This window comes from Anguilla rostrata, chromosome 10 (assembly GCF_018555375.3).
Source record: "Anguilla rostrata isolate EN2019 chromosome 10, ASM1855537v3, whole genome shotgun sequence".
NCBI lineage: Eukaryota > Metazoa > Chordata > Actinopteri > Anguilliformes > Anguillidae > Anguilla > Anguilla rostrata.
This window is the reverse complement of record NC_057942.1, coordinates 18,499,050-18,518,873: the sequence shown is the minus strand read 5'-3', so window position 1 is coordinate 18,518,873 and position 19,824 is coordinate 18,499,050. Positions and strand designations below refer to the sequence as shown.

The 19,824-nt window shown below is 39.0% G+C and overlaps 1 protein-coding gene across 1 annotated transcript in view; it reads right to left on the bottom strand.

Moving 5' to 3' along the window:
- Positions 1-362: 362 nt before the first annotated feature.
- Positions 363-19,824, bottom strand: part of LOC135265192 (BMP/retinoic acid-inducible neural-specific protein 1) — a 127,420-nt gene continuing 107,958 nt past the window's right edge. Inside the window, exons 7-8 of the mRNA XM_064354588.1 lie at positions 17,486-17,708; positions 363-5,133 (exon numbers count right to left, since the gene is read on the bottom strand). Of these exons, the coding sequence (XP_064210658.1) occupies positions 3,993-5,133; positions 17,486-17,708 (1,364 nt within the window). The 3' untranslated portion in view covers positions 363-3,992. The remainder of the gene's footprint in view (positions 5,134-17,485; positions 17,709-19,824) is intronic.

The window sequence follows — 19,824 nt, the reverse complement described above, 5'->3', positions numbered from 1 at the left end:
TGGGCTTATTTGGAACATCTATTGGCTTAATTATTATTGCTTAATTAATTAAGCCCAGTCCTGATACATGTTTCAATCTATTTCTTAATCTGAATTGTTAAAAAGGTTATAAATCAGGTCATAAAACTTCAAATGAGACACAAGTTTATCGGCAAAAATAAATTTGATAATATATGAAAAAAAAATATCTAAACTTGGATTTGGGTGGGCTTAATTGGTAAACGTACAATAAATCTTACATAAATGTTTTCTAAGGTATTTTTAATTTATTTTATTTTGTGTTGGTTTTTTTTTTTTTTACTATGTTGTTGCTTTAGACTAATAGGTTGTCCCTAAAGATTCAAACAGGCTACATTTATAGGTAGTTTTTAATTATCATTTATTAACTCATTTACTAGTGTATTTTAATTAGAGAAAACTCTTGATCAACCTCTGAGGCAGAAAACTGCAGAATAGCAGAGTCATATTTTGAAAGCCAAGACCACGACAAAGGTTTGTTCAAGGTAACAGAACTCCTTAAGAAAAAAGTGACCATCACACTGGAACATTTAATTCTAAAAACACAGGGCTGAATATTTTGTTCACAATGGACATCTGTTCTTGTTATTCATAATGCCAAGAAATGAAAATGCTTGGAAAATTCCGACAGCACAGGAGAACAACTTGGCTTGCCAGCTCCTCCGGCTGTAGCATGGCTTTGGATCATGTTGGTCTGGTCAGCAAAAGTACATTTGAATATCAAAGGGAATCACTGAGTGTGGAATCCTCTGATAGCAGCGACCTCAGGATTAAAGAGCACAGACTCTCAGTTCAACTATGCCAGGCTTACATCTAGTATCTCCCCTGCTGTTGCTGGACTCCACTGCTGACATGGATTTACTGACGGCTGTAGTAACCCAAAAGCCCATAGCGCCCAACAACGCTTCCTGAATTCCAGATAAAATGCAATAAATGTTGTGTTTTCTTCAAATGATTCAGTTGGAACTTGTACCTAATCTACGATATAAAGAACGCCAATGGCAATTTGGCTTTTGAAATAACAGATCAGATTTTCTTTCATGTTATTTGGATATATTGTTTGTCCTCAGTGGCTGATTATCGCAAGTTAAGAATGTGTGCAGAAACACTGGCCACCATTCAGTGATGTTTCACAATAACTGTAATGTGATGTGCCCATTCAATGCTCCAGCAACTCATTATCTTTAATGCACATTCCCAAGAGAACTACTGTACAGAAAATAAACTCTCAAGTCTAGTTATACTTAAAGGTTTCTTTTGTTGTTGTTTTTTTTTTTTTTGCATCTAGTATGATGCAGACAGCACCACACTGGGCATAAAATGCAGACAGCAATTCACATTTCATTGTTTCATTCATTGTATGGTTTCCATTCAGCCAAAGCACTCATGGAGAAGGTCAATAATTAGGTCATCCAAAAAATATTACAATTATATATGAACTTTTCATTTATTTTTTCACTTTACAACTTTTACATCCCTACCTTATTTCAGTAAAATTACTAACTGGGGTCGGTTCGGTAAACAGCCTGAAGTCGATTACTTAAATCGGGTTATTCTAAATTCATTGATTGTATACATTTGTTTTACTCAGGGCTTACATACATCTCCTTCACATAGCTGAATTTGCTTTAAATTATTGGCAGATACTGAAAAATGGAATATGTTATATGTTATTTAACATCTTCCATATGAAAATAAGGAAGATGTTAAAACTTCATAGGTTAAAGTAAATTGCTTGAACATCTTGGTTTAAAAACTTACATTTGGAAAAAGCCATTTTAACATGGCATTTTTCTTCCATCATGTGAGGTATTTCGTAGAATATTTGATAGAAGGAAGTGCCACGAGATACTGACTCTTAACCGCACATACTCAGTTTGCAGCAGCTACAGTAACATTATAGTGCACTACATTACAGTTGCAGGTAGTTAGCAAATGTTAGCTAAATTAACTGAAATACCCAATGATTTAAGCTCATGTCATGTTGAACAGAAATTTTTAACCACATAATATGTGGTGGGTTTCCGGATAACATTTGATTTTAGGATTAACAAGTGAGTTTACGAGGTACTTAAGTAATGAACATTCTCTAGTTAAGTGGGTTTCCCAAACACAATCATTAGATGGACTCTTAAGAGGAATTTAAGACTTCTTTTCAATTATTTGTGGATTTAAGTTGACCCTGATTGCAGAATTCATTCTCACAACATTACAGCACCGTCAACATACTCTTCTGCACGTTTAGTTCAGGTGCAGGATTCTCTGAAGTGCAGCCATGGAAATTTAGACCCTTCTCCACAATGAAGTGGTGGCAATGTTTTGGCCTTATTTATACAATTATAGAGGTGCAGCAATTTGTTTTATTAATGAAAGATAATAATGAGATGGTTACCTGCTTATTATTAGCCACAGATGTGGACTCGAGTCACATGACTTGGACTCGAGTCGGACTCGAGTCACAAATTTGATGACTTTAGACTTGACTAGACAATATCACAATGACTAATTTGATTAAAAATAATCAAGTTATCAATGTAACATTATTATGTTCAATTTAATACACGGTCCTTCCCAATCATATTCAAATATTTTTATTTTACGGGTATATATATTTAATTTTTTTTAAATAGAATATTTACTCTCAATATACATGAAAAAGAAGAGACTACGAGACTACTACACTTTTTTGGTCATTGTAGGCTGTGATTGTAAGCATTAATCAAAAGCGCATGTGAACGGATCTTTGCTATGAACGAGTGATTCTAGACGGCTCGTAACTTTAAGAATGAAGTAATGAGACGCTTTCATTATGAATGTGTTTGGGAAACCCACATTATTTAAGAGGGATTGTAAGAGGCATTGGGAAACCCACCACTGATTTTTGTCCTTTCCTCCAAGAAACTAAATTACTTAGCATAGCAGCTTTAAGTTGGTAGTCAACTAGCAAAGTAGCTTGTGTTTATAAGGCTTAGTGACACTAGCTAGCAAGTTAAAAAATATGAAGCATAGCTAATAACATAAGCATCTGCTTTACAAAGCAATAAGCCAAGCAAGTAACAGACTGGTGTTCAAGTGGAGCCCATTTTATAACATTTGCTAATAAACATCAAAGGGCTTACACCAGCACACGCGCAAGACACGCACTAGATCAGTACTAACAAATGGAGGGGAAGCAGCAGACAGCTTTTGCTTTTGCATTGAACATGTAACACTAAATAGCAGCCAAGCCAAATTAAAATTTAAACATTGTTTAAGTTGGAAACAACAACAAAATGCAAACAAAAATTGGACACATAGGGCAAAAGCTGACAGGCTCTACACATTGTAACCGAGGGATCTCTGTTGAAGAATGAACTTGATAGCATTAGCCAGCTGCCTTACAATTAACACAGAATAGAAGCATCTAACTTCAGTTAGCCTGGGGGTGAGTAGGCTACATTTTTGTCCGCCTGTTTTTTTTATGCAACTACCTAATTTTTATTAGACTAGTCTTATAAGCACAATAAATAGGATTTATGCAACCAGCCCTGATCTAATTCTGATTTATTAGTTGGATTTAATAAAGCTTTAGTCTTTAGGAATGGCAGTATTCATGTTGTTTGTTCTGCTGGAGTAAATTCAAGGCCTCTTAGTCACAATTCAATGTTTAATTGTTCTTTATGTTCATTAAAGGAAAGGACAGACATGCTCGACAAATATGGTACAGTCTTCTTGTTAAATGGTTTAAAGTTAGTCCTTTCTCGCCCATTAAAATGTTCTCTTTTTACATTTTTTTTCATTTGTTTAATAATTACATTTACAAAGTTATTTTACATCAAAAAAGCAAAAACCAAGAAAGAAGGCAAAATATTATTTTTTTAATTAAATAAATGGAAAAAGAAAAAAGACATGGTCTGTTGTCAAAGTCAGTTTTTGCTGTTTTTAGTTGTAGTTGTGGTCATTGTTGTGGCTGTAGCTGCAGTTGTAGTTAGACCTCAGCAAAGTTTCGTGGTCAGGTGATCAGACTGTTTGAGGATCTCTGTGCTGTACATGTCCAGAGCGTGGTTGACCCGGATCATCTCGCTGTTGTTGAGTTTGAGGCGGTGCTTCAGCATACAGGAGAAGAGGTCCAGCTGCGGCTTGCCGGGGGCAACGGGCGGGGCCAGGCGGTTTATCCGGTCTCTGATGTCCAGGAGGAGGAGCATGACGGACGAGGAGGAGTAGAACTGTGTCCCCTGGGTGTAGGACTGGTTGACCTGCTGCACGGCGCTCCGCAGCAAATCGGCATTGAATCGAAGGCTGTACCCAAACACCTGCACATCCGAGATCTTGATGTAGATCTGCCTCTTGTTGGGGTCCGACAAGTCCACTGGGCCCTGCCCCGTGTCATTACGCAGGGTGGTGGGCACCTTGGCTCGGCTGCGCAGGTAGATGTGCACCGTCTCAAAGAAGGTCTTCCAGCGGTTTCCCAGCAACAGGGTCCAGTTGTAGCACTGGGTGTTCTGCAGGCGGACCCGCTCCCAGCGGGGGTAGCCGTGCTCCCCAAAAGGCATGCTCCAGCCCTCCGAGTGGCTGCCGCTGAAAGGGTTGACGTAGACGAAAAACATGGGGTCCACGCTGCTGTTGCGCATCTGGCAGATCTTCATGGAGAGCCCAATTGCCATGTGCAGGTAGTCCATGCGGTTCTTGTTGCTCTTCAGGGTCAGCGACATCCTCTTCCTCCAGCGAGGGTCGAAGAAGGTGTCCAGGCGGATCTCGTTGCTGATGAAGGTAGTGTGCACGTAGAGCCGTGAGTCCATCTTCTGCAGAAGGTACTTGAGCTCCAGGTCCTGGAAGTCCAGGTCGGTCTCGAAGCTGACAAATTGCTCGCTGCGCTCCGAGTCCACGTTCTGTGGCTCGCAGCGCCCGCGGTACAGCTTGTAGCCCTTGTTGCAGGACCCACAGAGCGAGATGTTGGCCAGGCTGCACATAGCACAGCTGTTGTTGCCACCGATGACGCAGGGGATGGGTCGCTGGCACAGCGTCACGCCTGTGTGGCACACACACGTCCGCTGGCTTTCCAGGAAGGTGCCCCAGAACCCGTTCTCGTTGCAGTACAGGAAGGACTGGACCCGGTTCAACCACTGCAGCACAGTTCTGTGGGCCGAAAAAAGAAACAAGGCCAGTTAGCATCAGTCATGAGTCAGGGGTACAGCTGACCGCACGGCCAATTTTCACACCAGAGTGAAGCTGTTATGTGCAGTCCTGTCTGTGAATATTTGATCTCATATGCCTTTAGTACAGTGTTTGTAACCGAAACACAGTTTCCAGTAGTGAGAACGCTATTTACAATTCAGAATGCATCACCCCCTCCACCCCAACCCTCAGATTCCTCCCTTGTCATCTTGACAGTCTCGTTAGATGAGGGTGAACACTTACGCACTTGTTTAAGATAGTCACACCTCATTAATGAGACAGGAACAGGACAAGGTCAACTTCACATGCAAATGAATCTACTCGGTAAGATTCTCACATCGGCAACAGGAATGACAGATAAACCCACCCTGCTAACAAAAAATTGAAAAGACAAAACAAGAATTGTATAATATTTCTGTTCTATATCTTGTATTTAAAATGTCCCTGCTTATTAACATTTTGGATTGCCTACCGTGGTGGGAGCAGAAAGAAAATTAATATAATTTACTGTGAAATGACAAACGCAATGGAGTGTGTGAGAGGGTTTGTGTATGAGTGTCTGTGTTCAGGTGAAGATCTCACATCCAACAAAACAGACACAACAGACACAGAAAATCTCTCTATCAAGGAAATAAAATATGTAATAGGGCACCATGCACTCTCATGTATTTGTATCTATTTACTTATGCCTAAAAGTTCATAAACTTATGACATTCAACACAGAAGTGTGGCATCCTTCTAGTAGGAGCAAGATTGAGTAAAACACACACCCATTATTAAAAACTCTCAGAGATGCACTCAGTAAAACAAAATGCTTTATATTAAAATACATATATTAAAACATGCACATGGTTTTTTGTTAATTATATTGTTATTTGTCTGTTTCTGTGCTTATTTAAAACAGATCACTTTCACATTGAGCAGTAAACCAATTTGCCAAAAGCAAGCAATTGATTTTATTTATATTATTATTGAGTTTGTCGCAATGTAGGTAATAACATTTTTAAGATGTGTTTTTCGTTAGAACGAGATTGAATTATTGTTATTATTGTTATAATTGCTAATTATTTAATTATTGTTGTGTGGTTCACTTACTGTTGTGAATCTTTGTATTAATATGGCTATTATTGGCCTATCATTATTCATCACACAGCATACAATACTTTAAATACAATCAAATATTATATTAAAAATAAATGAATCTAAACCAGGTAACCTTTAAATTTCTGAGTCGACAACCAATTCAAATACCTCATCTGTCTTTCCCTTTCCCTCCGGAGAGAAGAGAACATATTCGCCCATCGCTAGCTTGCTTTTTATTTATGATTCCGCACTCATATTATCTGCTCTTTTTCTGACTTTGTTTTTGTTGGTTTTATTTCGTCGTCGATAGGATATCCCCCGCGTCCATCCCATTCCTATATATCATAATCCAATTGATCAAGTTAGTGCGTAGGCAGTGCACAGAAAGCCATTTGCACTGAAGCTATATAATCGGTTAGTTAGAGGGAGTTCATGGGTGATTAAACATACATTTTAGAAGAGAAAGTCGGTTATTGATTGACTCAAAGAGCAGGAATCAGCACAATGGACAGTCTTCACATGTAAAAATGTGAGTTAAATACACACACATATACTTAAAAAAAAAATACTGTTTGGTCCATGACCGACCCAAAAAAATTGTCATACATTCTTGCCCCAAACCCAAGTCGGGTTCGGGTCCCTACAGACTCGGGCTGACTTTGAGAATTGTCAGACTTTCACTGTCAAAAGTGAGGACATTTTCATTAGCTAATTTTCATGCTAGCTAACATCAATCCAAATAATGTTAATAACTTTCCAGCGTTGCCTAGGGCAGAGTACACGCTCTTTTGAGGAAATGATGCATAACAAGACCAGGTCAAAACCTAGTATATGGCTGGACCTAACACACGTCATCCGGCCGACCAATGGTGTAACTTCATAACTCGGCCGACCAATGGTGTAACTTCATCACTCAGACACAGACATTCGCATTTGTAGGGCTGGCCCCACTATTGCGGTCCAGTCAAAATGGCGTCAAACACATATTCCAATCCATTGCTCAGCTTAGCAGAGAATGCACATTTCAGAGCGCCTCAGAGACAGATAGAATAATAATACATACTTGAAATAATAAATACGACATTGAGAAAAAACGAAACAGAAAACAAAATATCAACTCGCCATCCCTGCTACCTCCATGCTGCACGCAGAGTACCGTATTATTTATTTAGACATTGGCAGACTTCAGCATAAATTTTGTCTTTTGTTTATATTCAATATTAGTAATTGCAGTGAGAAACTACAGCTGTAGACACAAGACAGTTTGTTATATTATGGTAGTAACGGAACAAAGCGGACTATATATATATATATATATATATATATATGTATATATATATATATATATCATCATTTAGCGTCATTGTTTTATTATACCATTGTTCTATTTATATACTATTTAGAAACTGAAATACTATCAATACAAATGGTTTAGCTATTTCACAGCATAATGACGGATTCAAAGACTAAACGAACTCACCCGATATTGTCTTCAAATGGATCCATGCCATCCAAGAAAAGTAATTATTCATCCTCTCAAAAAGCTTTTACTAACAAACTTTAGTAGCATGCACTCTGGCACTGTCTTCCATTGCTTCCCCGACCCTCCCCTAAAACCTAGTATATGGCTGGACCACCGGCCGACGTCACAGGCATGCCAACTTTATCACTCACTCACTCACTCACTCACAGACATTTGCATTTGTAGGGCTGGCCCCGCTGTTGCGGTCCACCCAAAATGACTAAATATGAGATATTTTCAAAAAATTTTAAATATTTTAGTTACGTGGCACAGATATAGTCACACGATTGTCCTTCAAATTATGTTCGCATTCACACACTGATGTGTCCCTTCTCTTCTCTACATTTGCCGGCTAGAAGAGGGAGGAGCAGCTCATGCAGCAAAATGGCAGTCTGCTATGTCACTTTGACATTTTAAAGAAAACATTATGAATACATAAGTGCAGTGTGCTTATAGAAATAAACAACTATGTGGGTGAGCCACCAAAATAAATTCATTGTATGGGAAACACTGATTGCTCTAAGAAAACATTAATTCCTTGATCTCACAAAAGGAAATGTGTTGAATAGTTAGAGAAAATTGCAAGAAATGTCCTTTTTGACCTTCAATTGGAGTTCCAAAAGATTTGTTTGAGGGAGCCAACTTTAATTGCAAGGTTAGAAAACTCTTCTCACTGTTTCTTTCACTCTCTAACCACTAACCACCCCTCCCCCCAAGACTTATCCAATTTATCCTGCAGCCTCTCAACCTGTCCAGTCTCTCTTCCTCCAGGAGGTAACCCTCGGGGGAAATGTGGTCACTATGGTCAAATGATATCATAATTTGCTTAGTGTTTTAAAAACTCAGACGTTTCACATCAGTTTTTCAACAATGAACCTTGCATTTCTTCATAATGAAAACAATGATTTCAAAGGTAGGGGTATACTGTCAGAAACCCATGCTTCAGCAAAATATCATAGGTTACAAATATATTGGGGGAAAATACTATATAATTGTACTGCAATTCTTCAGTATAGTGGTGAAATTCATCACCGTTTGTTGAATTATCATTACAGCTAATCAATTTTCACACAAGCAACAACAGTTAGCATGTTGGATGATTAGTAGTAGCTTTTCAGGAAAGGGCGATCATGATTTGCATCAAAAGGTGTATAATGGCGGAAACTGTACTGCTCATGATAAAATCCTTATATTGCTCACTCCTACAACTCAGGGGATATGTTCACTATTCCAGCGCGCGCACACACACACACACACATCAGAAGGCATGCTTGTATGTGTGCACAAACTTGCAACATTTATTTTTCTTTTTTCATATAAGTAAATAAGTTAAGACTCAAAGATAATGCTATCTTATATGTGTAATGGGGACTTAAGACCAAGCCACTTGCTTTGATTGATTTGTGCCACTTAGTCCCAGTTGTTTAACAGAAATATACCACTTCACTCATGTGCATGCATAATAAATGTGTTCAAACTAGTTTTGTAGTTTTGAAATAGCTTTTTTTCTACATAACCAGGAATGCTGGGTTTATAAAGTTGTATTGTTTGTTTGGCTGCAGGACTCAATATATGCTGCATATTTTTCTAACAAAAAATACTCTGAGATGTTTGAGAACAGCATGCAGCTGACTGTTTTTGTATTCATTCGTCTTTCCCCAAAAATGCATGGCTGTGTAAAAGCCACTATGGAGAATGAGATGGAAAGTACAACTAAGTTTTGTTTGTTTTTTCAGCACATGGGGCCATAGGTGGTTTTACCATATGGCACAGTTAGGCAATTGCCTGTAGCCTCCTGTGCCAAAGGGGCTCTGGAATTTGTTTTTGCATCACTGTAAAAGAAATGTGGCTTGCTCTTAACAATATCAGTTGAATTGTCCCCAAAACATATTGCAGTGGTGGTTAGCTAGTTAGCTAGCCACTGCAGCTTGTTCAGTAGGTAATACATAATTTCAGTGTTTACTTCCTGGTTTCATTCTAGCTAGCAATTAGACAGTCTAGTTAGACAATCATTGATTAAGTGTATAAACGGTGTATAAATGGTGCTTACGGCCACAGCTCGCCCAGTCCAGCCAGTGTGTTGTTTAGTTATGTTTCTGCTGTCTAATAAACACGCCATAGCTTTGTAACAAGATCCACCTTGGGGGTATGGCCTACTACGAAGGAGGCTTAATGTACCCAGGGTTCCTTTGCGTTAGCTGCCTTGACAGAACCTAACAACTGCAGTCGTGCTTAACCATTATCATGGAGGTGATTATCAACTTGCTAGGTGAACACGGGTTTTGTTAATCAAGCTCTGTGCACGCTCCCATATAGTGTTTATTCATAAACTCAAGAATTATGAGGCCCAGGCCATTGTCCCATAGTTAAGGGAAGTAGATATGGCTGTGTAGGGGTTCAAGAAGCTTGCATATGTTCTGTATTATTTTAGTTGAAAATCTTTCATATATATCAATATCTTTCTATATCTTTTTCATTGGAGAAAGCCAGGGGATTCATTTGCTCTATAAATAATATCTGCTCTACAGAAACACTCCTGAGCTCTATGGGATCCTGCGGGAATGGTGACATCTTTTTTCAAGGACTTTATTGGTTACAGGATGCTGCTTCTACGTGTTTCAGCCCAATAGCCTGAACATAACCTGCCCCGAACCATGTACCCCATGCAGCATAAATTAACATGGTAATATATCCCAATTTAAAGTGAGTCAGTATAATGATACGGTATGAAAAACCCAGGGTTTAAGCTTGAGTTACTGTAGCTTGCTAACCCCGTAATCTCACTTCATAGTACACAACTCTGGTCTGTCAGTCTCTGAAATTGCTACAATATTTGGAGTTTTATACGCCACTGAAAAGAGGAGATGCTTAGCTCCTCCAAACTGCAGAAACATTAAAAAGAAAACTGTAGTCACCCTTTATTTCCAACTTTCACAACCAAATGTTGACACAGCATGAGAAATGTGAATAACTAATATCCAAGCTGTTACTCCAGGTGTAACCTATTAGACTATATAGGCCTACCCTTAGTTCAACAAACATATTATCAACTTCATGGTCGCTCATAAAAAATAAAAATAAAAATCATAGTCTGTGAACATGGCAACCTTGCACAGAGAACGTATTGGAAACAACATCCATTAAATCTGTGGTAGCTACTTTGGCAGTAGTATTTTTCTGACATGCAAACATCACTGGGAAATATGCCTGCATGTGTTGTTGTTCAATGTCACGTGTCATTTTTTAACACGTCATGGTACAGAATGATGTAACTAACAGCAAGCGTTGGTGGTAAAAATTTAATAAAACAAAAACTAGTGTTTGATTTTGCAATGGGATTTGAATGTTAGCTAGTTAGCTATTGGCGAAAATGGCCTAGCAAAGATACACATTCCATATTAAATGGACTATTCCAACTTGACCTAAGGCCTACATGCACAGGCTGTACTTGTACCAAATCAAAGTAAACATAATGGATCATTTTCTGAGTGGAGCAGAGAAGAGAAATAGAAAGAGAGAAAAATAGACCAAGCAGTGCAAAGTGATGTTGACACAACAGCAGCTGAAGTTGAAGCAGAGAGGATTACAACTGAGCTAACTAGCTGCCCACACACACACACACTAGAGGATTTATGGACTTTTCCGCTCCAGAGAATAGAGGGTGTTCAAATATTTTACCAAAGAACTCATACTCTAATTTTGTATCGAAAAAATTAACAATTATAGTTATGATCACTTTCGTGCCCCATTTGAGATCATTTGAAGTCCTTTAGTTAGAACAGTTATAGTTGTCATTTCAGCATGTCCTATAATTATATGGCTTTGTTAAAAGAGAAGTGCTGCCTCCAAATAGTTTTTGTTCACTACTAGCCATGATTGTGCTAAGTATAGTAGAGAAGGGCCTCACACTGGTCTTTGACTGGGGCCTCCAAATCATTAAACCATCCCCAGCATGAGCCATAATCTATGCAAGGAGAAGAAAATAAGGCCCCTCACAACATTCTTGTCTTATTTTTTCACCTGACATTGTTTATCCTAGGAATCACACAGTAGGTAGAAGTATGGGGATCAGAAGGGTGCAAAGGTGCAGAGCTTGTAACTGCATTTACACTCTTCCAGTGCACTGAAATGTTTGCTAATGGAAAGATTACCAACAGCAGCCATCTGCAATTACAGTGGCCTGCCATTATTGAAGTAAACTAGCTTTTATTTTATTTATTCTGGAAATTAAAAAAGCAAATGGACATTCAGGACAAAAAGACTAATGTTACGATTTGAGTGAAATCCCTCATCAGCCACTTTTTCACTTTATTTATTTATTTATTTATTTTTTTATTTTTCATTTATTTAAGAGACCAGAGCAGGCTGAATAAATCTGAATTTGAACTCAGAGTATCCATTTGTGTCCCTGTAATGGTTCGGAACAGTTAGAAAGCCACTACTTGAGCCTTACACAAATGCATCATTTACGCATAGCTGTCCAGAGTTCCATTAATACCCGAGGATGTGCTCAGCATAGTTTCTACTTTGCACACATTTAGGTCGTTGAAAAAGCGCAGAATTCAAAATACTGACTTGTTGTCTTCAGAGCATGCTTCAACACAGCCATGCATTTTCATTTATTTTTAATGCACCCACTATTCCTGTATGTGTGTGTGTGTGTGTGTGTGTGTATTTATGTTGTTTGTAATTAAGTTTGAAGAGCCAGCCAGAGCCGATGTATAAGTAGCCTAAAGCAATCATTTTCAAATGAATAAATGAACCCACGTTAAAATGTAACGCAATAAAAAAAGATTTTTCAAATCATTTTGCACATATATAAAGATATATTGAATCTCATCAGTATTTGCATTTAAGATTTTAGTGAAAATTTTCAGATCATTTTGTACATAAGATTTAAGATTTTGGTGGAAATATTTCATGGATTTAACTTCTGTGTTGATTATTTCCTTTTTCAGACATTCTGCTGTCTTGAAGAAAGCTCCACAGAAGAAAAACTTGTTTTTTTTAAACTGTGACTGACGGAGGAAAGTGGAAACAGTAAACTGCAGATATCAGAGTCCATCACTTACTCTCAGATTGACTGAGTGATTAATGCAGTAATTATATTTTACCACTAGAGGCACTATAGGGCAAAAGGCCAATGACACAGCTCGTGTTACTAAATTCTTAAATTCCTCCACAGACAACTTCATCCTGAAGCGCACAATGTCCAGATTAGAAATTATTATAACTCAGATACTGGTTTGGAGAGACAAATGGCTTCTTGCATGCAATAACCAAAAAAAGGCAACATCCCTCCCACTGGAGCACAAACCTTTTTTTGGTTTATCTCTGGTAAATTATTATAACAGCTTAATTAATTTGTATCGCACCATTCATACATAAATGTAACACAAAGTGGTGGTGACACATTTAAAACATACTCCTGCTTAATACCTTCTTCCTGCACCACCACAGTGCATCACACCTCTGTGGTGATCAGAGATGGAGCAGCTTTTAATTAAACATTGCTCTGTAATGTGGGCCTGACACCTGTTATTCTGAAGTGCGTGCAGCAAGAATGCATCCGCTTTCATCACTCACCCTCCGTTAAATTCTTAGACACTTCCCCTCACCACAGCCTCCAACTGTTCTTGATGTGCGCTCTGAAGTGTGTTGAACATACACACCAACGTGCTGATAAGTTTTCAAAGCAAACATTGTCGCAGCGTGAAGGGACGCATTACCACAGGAGGGTAATGCGCTGTTGACAGTCGCAGGGTGAGCAGATGCTGACATCCTAAGTGGGAACACGTCAGGAGGCTAAGACTGTTGTGCTAATTTCCTCTCACTTTTATCTGTGCAGCTAAAAGACCTGGCAAACTATGTCAGTTGGTTTGAGCTTGCTTTCACTGCCTCGCTATTATGTACCCTGAGTGATGCTGAAACTTTTTACTGCAACAGACGGTGGATGTGAACACCTTTCAAAGTCATAAAAAAGTTTTTTTTTGAGAATTAAAGCACAGTTCTTGGAGGCCACGTGTGTGGCTCAGAGGAGACAAGGTCTTCCACATGCATTTTATGACATCATTTATTCACAATTAGCTTATCCTTATCTAGGGGAACTAAACATGACCTTCACTGTACAGCGTTTCATGAGATTAATTCATATATTCAGACATTTGTTAAAGCAATATGCATTATGGATGCGATTAAGGATAAAACCTTTCTCTAGTTTGAGTTATAACATGCAACATACCATCCTGACCGCATTACTGTGGTCAGATGTCAACCTACCAAAAGGGCATGAGATTTACAGATTCATTTACAGATTTTCAGTTGGTTGCAAAAATTTTCAGTTGGTTGCAAAGATTTTTTTAGACCCTAGAACAGGGATGGGCAATTCCAGTCCTGGAAAGCTGGTATGTATGCAGGTTTCTGTTTCCACCAATTACCCTGGCTAAACGAGCTAACTGGCTGTAGACACTAAAGCTGGATCACTCCTAGATTATATCACAGTAAAATGATTCATATAGGGGCATAAGAACAGTTTTTGGCTATCATTCATGTGCTTATCAAGAAATATAGCCAAAATGTCAGATGGCCTAAATTTTAGGGCTAATTAAGTAATTTAGGCCAGAAATTGGCATGAAAACCAGAAACAGATACAGCCCTCATAGCCCGACTCTGCCCAAGACCATCATTAAAGAGTATATTAAACTCAGCTTTGAGGAAAATTGGACTGGAAAGGCTGGCTTTGACAGAGAACTGACACTTCTGAAGTCACCCGTTTTATAAATCTGATCGCATGCCCTCATCATTCATAGGTTGACTGATAACAGCATTTTGAAAAGATGTGACAATGTTGAACTTGCTGGTTATAAACAGTGTTCCCCTGTTCCGGATAACCCAATTCTGGATAGTCCCTCCCTCCTTAGACAGTCCCACTGAGTCCTCCAGAGTCATGTAGTGAAGCAGGAGTTGCATCGAAAATGAATCATACTGTAGGCTCAAGCGAGGTAATCGAACACCAGTCCCAGCCAGCTATCAAAAAGCCAATATTATCATTGCAGATTCATTAAAGCTATTGATCTGACATCTTCAAGCTAAAATGAAAATTCATCAGCATGCAGACTCTTACAGAGACGCCTGCCAACTGTTACATTTTACGTGTAGCAGCTACAGAGCTGTGCCTGTAATGTGAATACAGTACATGTAAATATAAAACGTTTCTGTTTTTTGTGTTTTTTTGTCTTCTCAGCTAGCTGACAGCTTGTTTCTTTTTCAATATATTTGCACTGAACAGTCAAAAAAGTCAGGACTATTAGTTCTAAAGAAAACAGTAATTTAACTGATTGAGTGACATTTCAATGTAGAAGCAGCAGCTCCCATGTAGTGAATATACACCGAGCAAGATGTACTATATGCTGGCTAAAGCATACATTTGCCTGTACTCTGCTTTCATATGTATCCATAGTACAATAGTGGCAGTAGAGAAGATACAACCAAGCACCCACTAATTCAGAAAGACACATTTGTATTTCATAAATTGTGGTGTGATATGACTTTTAGGATAAATCTCCTTTTTTCTTCCACCCCTGCGGCTACTATTTTCTTCTCTGTAGTGCTGGCCCCTCAGCACGTTTGCTGTCATAGCATATTATGAAAGCTAAATGTAAAAATAAAAAAGAATACATGCCAATAAAATAGGATTGGAACATGGATGATGACTGACTGACAGATTTTGAATATGTAAGGAAATTGACAGGCATGTAACTTGGCAGTCTGTGAACTTAACTTAAACCCCAAATAGAGCAGTGATATTATACCCTCATACAGTTTACACATATTTACTGACTTACTAACTTCAGTAAATATTCATCTGTTTAAATGAATGCCATGTAAAATGTTAAGTTGTTTGCCATGAATAAGGCATCTTCTAATTAAATAAATAAGTCATGAAATTAGGTAATTGCTTGGTTGCAGGGAAAATTGTTGAAAGTTAAATTGAATCACTCATTACACATTTAGATTTTAAATGATGGATACATAATTTTTAAACAATGTCTTAATTGGTTTATCTCTTTATTTTATTTTTTTCCATTGCAGTTGAAGCACTTAGAGGCTAGCAAGTGCAGGTCTGCTTACTGACATACAATCAGTGGTCACGTCTTTATGTAAACCTGTGATCTAGTACCAGGTAGGACCTCCCTTTTCCTCCAAAATGCCTGAATTATTTGTGACATGGATTCAAAAGGGTGCTGGAAACATTCATATTTTGGTCCCCATTGACTCGATAGCATGATGCAGTTCCAGCAGATTTCCTGGCCACATATTCTTGCCGCAAAAAACTCACATTCCACCTCATTCTAAACGTGCTCTACTGGATTGAGATCTGGGGACTGTGCAGGCCATTGGAGTTTTAGATGATGACATTTCACACTATCCTGCTAGCAGTATCTATTTGAAAGAATTAAGATTGTGGGGTGCACATGATCAACAATGCTCAAGTGAAATTTTAAAATGATGCTTAGTCGGTATTAAGGGGCCTATTATGTGCAAAGACATATTCTCCACACCATTACACCACCACCAGCAGCCTGAATTGTTGACATACGGATCCATTGATTAACACTGTTTGGGCTATATTTTAACAATTTAAGCACACGGTCTAAGGCGCATGGCGCAAGTGCATTTAGGGCGTGTTCAAATCCACTTTTGCTAGTTTAACGGTGGATACTCTGAGCGCAAAGCAAGGCGCATGGTTCAAAGGGGTTGTACTTAGTCTCTTAATTAATCATAGGTGTGTTTTGGGCGTAACATGAAATAAACCAATCAGGGTGTCATCTCCAGGATGCGCCTCACCACACCTCATTTTAAGACCAACAGGCGCTCATAAGGGTGCAAGTACATTTTCTATTTAAACAACGTGGGCACTGGATGGGAAAATGACAACTGCGTCGGTCTGAAACTAGCAAAGACACTTGCGTTGCGCTTGGCGCTGCTTTGCGCCGAGTGTAAGATAGAGTCCACCATGTCTTCTGACCCTACCATCTGGTTGATGCTGCAAAAATTGTGATTCTTCATACCAAACTATGTTTTTCCTTCAATCATGCAGTTGGTAATCACATGCCCACTGTAGCCTCATTTTCCTGTTTTTAGCTGATAAGAGTGGAACTGAGTGTGGTGCTGCTGTAGCCCATCCACTTCATGATTTAACACGTTGTGTGTTCAGACATGCCCTTCCGCAGACCACTGTTGTAAACAGCTGTTATTTGAGCATGTGTGGCCTTTCTGTTAGCTTGAATGAGTCTGCCCATTCTCCTCTGAACTCTTTCATTAACAAGGAACTTTCACCAACAAAATTGTTGCTCACTGGAAGTTTTTTGTTTATCGCACCATTCTCTGTAAACTCTAGAGACTATAGTGTCTGAAAATCCCTGGAGGCCAGCCTTTTCTGAGATGCGGGAATCACCACATCTGGCACCAAAAGCAGAAACTAAGAGTGTAAAACTACTTTTTGTAGCTAAACTGAAGCTTTGCTTCAAAGGATACACATTTAGATGTTTCTGATATTTTTATGTGTTTGGAAGTGTATGTCAACGGCAATTGATAACAGAATATAAAAACACTAAGTTCTTACAAAAACCATGAAAGTCGAATGGAAATTTCTCTGAATTCTCCACAGTTTACAACCCTGGCCAGCAGGGCTGCTGGGGCACCCACCTCTCTCGGGGAAGCTGGTGGTTGGGATTGTGGTGGCAGCGGATGCTGAGGCCGAACAGCTTACGGGCGGCTCGCTGCATCTTGGCCCGCTGCGTCTCCAGGGAGCTCTGTAGGAGGCGGTAGCGAGACTGCAGGTCCCAGTCACTTCCCCACAGCAGGTGAACGCTACTCACCGGCAGGAAATGGGTTGAAGGGAGTCGTCTCAGGAATGACTTGAACTCATCTGATAGAGAGAGAGAGAAAGATGGATACAGAGAGAGAGAGAGAGAGAGAGAGAGAGAGAGAGACTTAATATCTTTAAGAGAGAGAGTTTTAGAAGTACACACTCACCACCAGCATCAAATATATTAACTGTTTCTAATTCCAATCCCTGAATTCCATTTCAGCCAGTTTTGAAATTGACTACAAATCACTTTACTTTAATAGCCCGAGGGAGGCGATTTACAATTGTCACATTCTTTAGTCGTTTCTCCTCCTTTGTCAGGATTACATCACTGCTTTTTAATGAGATTGTAGTTGATTTTTGTTTTTTGTGTTTCCTCTCTTGGCAGAAATACTTCTGTGCTTCTGAGAAAATTGAGTTTAGTTTGTGGCTCCTCTGTTATATATAACCCCCAGCTTTTATGCGGTATTTTATTGCATGTTAATAATGTATCAAGCAGTCAGCATGTCAGGTGGACACTGTAGCTGCCCTCTCAGGAATAACTTCTTTTTGTACTCCAAAAAGATTGTAAAAATATATTTGATATTTGCTTTATGCAGCTATGTTATGACTATTTTTTTCTGCCGTGGGATCGATAAATATGTTTACACCATAGAGAAAAATCCATTCACAGCCCTCCAAAATGAGAAGCAGAACAAGCGTTAACAGACAATTTTATGTTCATCCACGTAACTGCAGCCCATACATCTTTAAGAAGCGACATTGCATCAAGGTCCCGACTGGTCAGTAAAGAGCTGTACCCCCTATCAGAATGAGTATAGGTGTTCCCTGGTGTCTTGCCAAAGTTACTTATGACTCTCTAAATCCAGCCATCTAATCATCCTCGTGTTTAACTGGCTGACTCCCTCTCCAGTTTAGCCAATGTTTGCTGAGTGTTCCATCATAGCTGTCGTGTCATTGATATGAACTGAAGTCATGCTGCATGTCAGTGGGTGGATTGAGTCCTCTGAGGTAGAACTCAGCAGGTAGTTTTATGTCCTGCTCACGGCCACGTTCACAATATTTCCAACTACTCTCACCGAACAATTTTATTTGTCTGTCCTTTGCCTCACTCTGTAATCGTAAGAAAAAAATGTAACATTGCATTTTAATGTCAAATACATTCATAAACTGAACTATTTTTGGGTCCCTTACTAGCCCTCCTGAGTTTCTATCAGTGCATGCTATTCTAAGATCTGTGGTCACAAATGCCATTAGCTGAACAGGTTTAGCTATGTGTAGGAGTGGTTTCAGGTATTTAAGTTAAGTTATTTAAGTAGATTTCAATTCACTTAAGGTATTTACTGTTGCACGAATCAGTGTCAACATTGGTGTGTAGGTGGAGATGGCTTCACCCTATATCAGTGCTGTACTTGAAAAGTGTATCATTTGTTAAATATTTAAAATGTTTTTAAAAAATTGTAAAATAAAACATCTCAATGAGGGGTGTCCTGCACTTCAGCTTTAGGACTGCTGTATTATTATTATTATTATTATTATTAGTATTACTTGCTTGGTTGATGTCCTATGGGTCCTTGTCTCCCAGCTGAGTGAAGGAGCGAGTGAATGAATACACTGCATTTCAGTTGTGATTGCTTTCTTTAGCTGGTTCATTTTGGACAAAATAACAGCTTATCACTGGCAGTCTGCAACATGCTCTTTGAACATTGTCGGTAGAGAGGAGGAGAATTGACCGATATGAGTTTCAGTGATTAACATACGCTGGTCTTCCTGTCGAAAAGAGCTGGGGGGCAGTGAATAAATCACGCTGCTGTTTTTCTGATTGGCTGGAATAATTAAAGTCTTCAGCCAGCCATGGGGTTTGACATAAAATGAAACTTCTGAAGTGAACCAAATTGAAGGACTAACACAGACACAGTATGGTCTTTGTAAAGGGAGAGCACCTTGCATGAAATAGTGGCAAACAGTGTGCAAGGGCAGTGAGTAGACTGAAGGCAGAGCTTGAATTCAATAGCAAATCATTTTCAGAAGTCTGTAGCAGCTGGGAGGCTTTGCAGTTTTAAAATGTCCTTCCTAATGTAAGAAGGGAATGTAACACCACGGTCTCCATCTGCTGACCCATTACTTACATCAAGGACTGCCGTGTATTTGGCGACACTCGATTTGGGGGAGGTAT